The sequence below is a fragment of the Ostrea edulis genome, chromosome 2, assembly GCF_947568905.1.
Source record: "Ostrea edulis chromosome 2, xbOstEdul1.1, whole genome shotgun sequence".
Taxonomy (NCBI): Eukaryota; Metazoa; Mollusca; class Bivalvia; order Ostreida; family Ostreidae; genus Ostrea; species Ostrea edulis.
This window is the reverse complement of record NC_079165.1, coordinates 93235978-93242281: the sequence shown is the minus strand read 5'-3', so window position 1 is coordinate 93242281 and position 6304 is coordinate 93235978. Positions and strand designations below refer to the sequence as shown.

General features: G+C 34.6%; 1 protein-coding gene across 1 annotated transcript; it reads right to left on the bottom strand.

Annotated features, from left to right (window-relative positions):
- Positions 1–237: 237 nt before the first annotated feature.
- On the bottom strand, positions 238–2799 carry LOC130051982 (uncharacterized). The gene has a single exon (XM_056155529.1). The coding sequence runs from the start codon at positions 1250–1252 to the stop codon at positions 542–544; it is 711 nt and encodes a 236-aa protein (XP_056011504.1). The 5' UTR covers positions 1253–2799; the 3' UTR covers positions 238–541.
- Positions 2800–6304: the final 3505 nt, after the last annotated feature.

Below are 6304 nucleotides of genomic sequence, written 5' to 3'. Positions count from 1 at the left end.
ACCAAGTTATCAATTTTATATTGACCCCATCAATACAGGAATGTCGGGACTTAATTCCAAGCCCAGTCAATCCATGAACATTGGTCTAGGTAGCTCAGTGGTAAGAGCACCTGACTAGCAATACAGGGGTTTCGGGTTTAATTCCCAGATGAACAATGCACTTTTTCCTTCCCATTTCATTGACACATTTATACCACAAACTATTCTTGATACTTCAGTTTAATTAGTCTTCTAAACTTAATGCTGTTTCACTAAACCTAATAATACAGGCATTGTAAGATATAATTACTAAACAGCAGTGAGAGACAAATGTTCTATCAGTTAAACGCATAAACACAAGTACATTTTACATCACAAACACAGGGCTGTAATTAACGCAGGGCTGTAAATAACACGGGGCTGTAATCCACAAGCAGTTGTAGATACCACATTGGTATAAAGAACTCTATGTTTAGATAGGTACATGTAATTAACATTGTGCCGATAGATATTGGATTTTCTTCACTTTAGCAGTGTTATACTCAGCCACAAAGAGTTCGGCTTAATTGGCTGTTTGTTCTTTCTGAATAAGTTGGATGGACACATAGATATTCGGATGAGGGTATCGACACATCCTGTTCAATTTGTTGTGCCATCCTTCTACGGCATTTGTCGTCCTGGGCCCATCATTGTCAAAGTGGTTCCAGTTCGGTAGATGCCCTTCTACCCATGTCTCAGTGACATAGTCCTTGAAACGTAGGACTTCCTGGCCATCATCGTCATTATCTTCCAGCGCCGGAAACCACACATCCTCCACTTGGTGTTCAAGAATCAGAGGGAGAATAGCTGCTCTTCTCACGAGGCGATGGAAGTCCTCATCATCCCGCAATCGCACAGTTAATCCACAAGATTGTACTTGTCTCCAGATACACTGAGTGAAGTGGAAAAAACATCTCTTGATTGAAGCCCCTGGGAAGTTGTGGTGAACTGCATTTCGAGCGGCGATTTTAAAGTCCAGCAGCGAACTTTCTGGGGTCAACAGAGACTGGAGTCTTCTAGCTGAATCCTTCAAGAGACTGAAAAACCGATTGTAAGTGTCCTCACTCTTGTTAGGCAATAGTCCATAAATGAGAGGAAAAATTGTTCCATTTACATTTCCATGCAGAGTGTACAGCTGGGTGAAGAATCGTGTACATGAATAGAATGTCCCATCACTGAAAATTACCTCCGCTGCAAACAGATGATTTATGTTGGTGTCGGTTGCAAAGATCATGATTCTGTGTCCTTGTGCATCAGTGTCATCACACAGAAGAAACCTTTCACCTGCCAAGGTGTTGATCCATGGTCCATGGAGGTTTATGTCATCCTGTGATGTGGGTAATTTTGGAGTTGTCTTGGCAAGGGCTCTATAGAGTGCAGACTTGCAGGACCAGAAGGTTGGTATCTGTCAAATCATATCCACCACTGAATTATCACATTCAGCATTGCGTAGTCCTCCTAATTTTTCATCGTAGATGGTGGGGATCGCTGTTGCTTCATCTCTATGGAGCGCCAAATTAACATAAACTCAAATAATTGAAGATATCTTCAATTATTTGAAGATATCATCAATTCAATTGATGCACGCAACGATTGAATTAAATATCTCTTCAAATAATTAATGATATCTTTAATTCTGAATTATTGCGCGCATTAATTGAATAGATGATAGCATTAATTCTTCAGCTGAATTGATGAGCGCTTTAATTAAATTAATGATCTCTTCAAATGAATTAATGATATCATCAATTGAATTGATGAGCGCTACAATTCAATTGAAGAGAGCAATGATTGATATAATGCGCGCATTAAATCAATTAATGAGAGCAATAATTGAATTGATGCGTGCAATAATTCATTTGATGAGAGCAATAATTGATTTAATGAGCGCATTAATTCAATTATTGCTCTCTTCAATTGATTAATGATATCTTTAATTCATTTAAAGAGAGCAATAATTCTTTAGAGAGAGCAACTATATAATTAAAGATATCTTCAATTCAACATATCCACAATTGAATTCATGATCTCTTTAATTGAATTGTTGCTCTTTTTAAAGGAATTGATGCGCGGATTAATTCCTTATACAAAAGCATTGTAAATAATTAAAGATATCTTCAATTGAATTTAAGAGATCATCAAATTATTAGGTCAAGTACAATGATTTTCCTAAAACTGGACTTTTACACAGAAAAATGTCTGTCGTACACTTATGGATTAATTTCCATGGCAATTTTGATAAAAATCACTTGGCGTGAAGTACACGGCGCTATCAAACTTTTACCTAAGCGATCGATAAATGTGTCGTGACGTGAGTTATCGCTCGTAGCTTATGACGTCATCTGAGACAACTTTCGATTGCATTGAATGGGTTTTATAGTGTTTACATAGAAAAGTCCTGTATTTATGGTACAATGCGCTGCTTTGAACTGCAATGTCAAATCGGGACAGGGATTAAGTATATTTCTTTTTCCAAAAGACCCTGAATTTCGAAGAATTTGGACACTGAAACTGAAAAGAGACACTGAGATTTGTGACAAGCCACGAGGATCAGTGAGTGACACTTTAATTAACGAGGATCTGGTTTCCATCAACCCCGACGCATCATCCTGTTTGACTATAAACAAAGTGCAAAGTGATGATTAACTGGACATCCTACAAAACAAGTGGAGGGATGTATTTTAATTATATAAAAAGTTCAACACAAATTAAGGGGGGATGCAATTCACCCCTCTCTACATCCACCACTGAATGCTTTAATGCGACATTGTATTCAATGGGTTTGCGATTGCACATAAAAATTAATGTCACCCATTACCTAGTTCAAATTGATTTTATTTCTTTTATTAAATGGAATATCTTTCGAATATTGTCGTACTCATACTATATTTATAAGGGACTCATTATTTCATTTCTTCACTATATATATTTTGAAAAAATAAAATATAGCCTAGTAAAAATGGAAATTAATTCAATTTAAAAAACCCATTTTGATAAAACCTTATTTATTAGGTCAGTCCAATTTCCAAAGCTTTTTCTTCAAGTTCCTTATGAAAACAAGTACAAGTTTTTCCTTTTCCTAATATGGTTTTAAAGGGACTGGTTCACGTTTTTCAAAAGAAATATTTTTCATTTTTGATGTTAAAAATTAAAAATATAACTCATTTAATGTTGACATCCAAACTTTGGACCGTCTGAATGCAAGGATAAGAGCAATATTTTAGCTTTAATTCTGTGTTATGTAAACAAAGACTCGAGTCTTTTTATGTAAACAAACAAACCAGTGAATCATTAATTTTGTAATTTAAAGCATCTTCACTTTGTACAATCACAAATTTAAACTTATATAAACACGTTTTACCTAATGTATACTTAAGATGTGATATACATAATAAGCTTGGATCAATATCCATTTATTTTAAAACTTCGTAAACACAAACACACCTTAATCTTTGTTTTCAAAACAAGTAATAAACTCTCTATAATGGGCTTCTGTCATGATAGATAACCTTAATTTTTTGTGAAACCTTCTAAACATATTAGACTGTAGATTTTGATCATTTAAAGTGAAAAACAAAATTTGGGGGGAAATCGTGAATCAGTCCCTTTAAGTGCTACTTTAATTAATATATCATGAATCATTAAGGCAAAATTTCACACCTCAAAATGCTACAATTCGTTAACTTTGTGCCGTAATATTTCAATTTCGCATTTGACGTGTGTTGTGAAGAAATTACATGTACTAATAGGCCTAATTTACATTTTATGATATTGTATCTACATGTAGATGTTTTTCTTTTTTTTTTAAAAAAGGGAGGGGGTTACAAATAACGTTGTGCACAATAAGTTTTTTTTTCTTTTGTCTTTTGTTGTTCTTTTTTCAAAAAGGCATTTTTCAATTAAATATATATCTAGCTAAACACATCATAATCTGAATCTGATCAATCTCATACCAGTAAATTCCATTAAAAAAAAATACAAACGTGAGAGTCAATCTAGTTAAATACGCTCACAATCGCTACAATAGAGTATACGGCGAGTATCTATGAAGTCTGATTTTGATTAGCCTAGATTGTGTAAGATACAAAGGTTATCTTTTGATAGAACATTTTTTCCAATATCATTCCCACTTTTCTATAGACTGGTTCGGTAAATAATTTCTTACTGAGATTTCTATGAGATATTTGTCGAATATAGACTATCGGATGGTTTTGAAACGGGTGCAGGTACAAATATAAAAGGTTGAATCGCTAAATTCAAGTGTATCTACGGTATTTCACCGTCACTATCCACGGTGTTGCTAAAACTGGCAATTTCTCAAAGAAATTAAAACGATGATATACAGGCGTAAACTTTCGGAATATGCCGGAACGACCAATTATATTTGACGTTTATACACCACGGTCACGTGATAATAGCCAATTGTAGGGCAAAGTTGACATCGATACATATGGTGTTTCGCTAACAGACGGTCCGTAGAGAGCTATGCGTAGTCCCACGATGACGATCCAAGTCATTATTGGTGCTTAGTACCTGGGTGTAAATTAGATGGAAGGGAAAAGGCGCATTTAGACGCGTACCATTGGATGCAAGGCGTGAAGTTTTACCGATATCCTCAAGATATTCCCTAAATTTATTTCCCGCGCCGACTCGCATAATTTAATCAATTGTATTTTCCTATAAAATGGTTGTAGTGATTCCTTTCTTTCAAAGATAGCATTTAAATGCAGGAAATTGATAGCAATTGAAATATTCCATGTTTGTTTACTCAGTTGTTATTGTAATCCGGAAGTGACGTTCCACGCGCGATAAAAGTCAGAGTGGATCCGTATCTCGAAAGTCCCGTATTGTCTCAGATGACGTCATAAGAAAGGGCGATAATTCCTTCATTCGTTTCTATAAACAACGATTTTGGAATAGGTATTTTGCGCATTTACCTGGATTTAAAAAATAATAATAAACACATCAATAAACTTTTCAAAACGGGTTTTAATGAATTATAAATTTTATTTTCAAGTCTATTTTTATTACACTTGACCTTTAAAGATATCTTCAATTGAATTAAAGAGATCATCAAATTATTTATACCGAGCTCGAAATTAATTATTTTTAGCCCCACCCTGATACCGAAATCCCTACATTTTGGATAATTTACAATTTTGGTAAAGGACTACCTGCTCCTTCTAAATAATCCATTTAGTTTTAATTAAGTATCAATAACCCTAAAGAAAGTTTTTCAAATAAAGACTTTATACCATGTTTATTTTACGATTCCTCAATAATCTTTAAAACAGTTGAGATCGTGATATAACCTCTGAGCCATACATATCCTTTATACACTATGCAGTAACTATTCTGTTTGACAGGCGTCCATGGGTCTTTGCCACCCTCACTCCCTCATTCTATGATTGCTCAAATATTTCGGATATACAAATGTAGGGCTCACGGCGAGTGTGACCGGTCGACAGGGGATGCTTACTTTTCCTAGGCACCAGATCTCACCTCTGGTGTGTCCAGGGGTCCGTGTTTGCCCAACTTTCTATTTTGTATTGCTTATAGGAGTTATGAGATTGATCACTGTTCGTTATCTTCACCTTTCACTATACCTTATATACGAGTACTCCTGTTGTACATGTCAAGACGCATTGAGTGCTATGTTAGGCAAATACCTTAGGGTCATATCAAACCCTATTTCATAATTGATGAAATATATTTAAAACAATTGATGCAATGACCCCTAAACCATATATGTGACCGTGACTGCAAAAGAGGGCACAGATGATTAAAAAACATTTTTTTTTTACTTCTTTGTTACCAGAATGCTATCAATCTATAATGAAACAATCTTTCTATTTAAGTTTGAAACATTTATCAAATCCTGCTAAGAACTGATAAAATCAAGTAAACTATTGCATAATGATTATGACAATGGGATTCACATATGAAAGGTGAAGATAGCGAACAGTGATCAATCTCATATATATATATATTATAACTAATAAAAATATGTTTTGATCATTCTGATTCAAGACTGATTTAAAGTGAATTTCAATGTATCAAATGTCAAATGGGATAACAGTGATAACAGTAGTGGCTTGTCCACTACAATTGTGGACATGTATGAATGTTGTATTTTCTCCACAGCCATTGTGCTGAAGGAAGTGCTGAGTATTGACAGATTTTGCGCCCTTCCCAGTGTTCACAGCTTCATCTATCAAATATAATATTTGCATTCCTAAAAAGAAGAAAACAACCTTAATTTAACTAAATACATGTATATAACTGA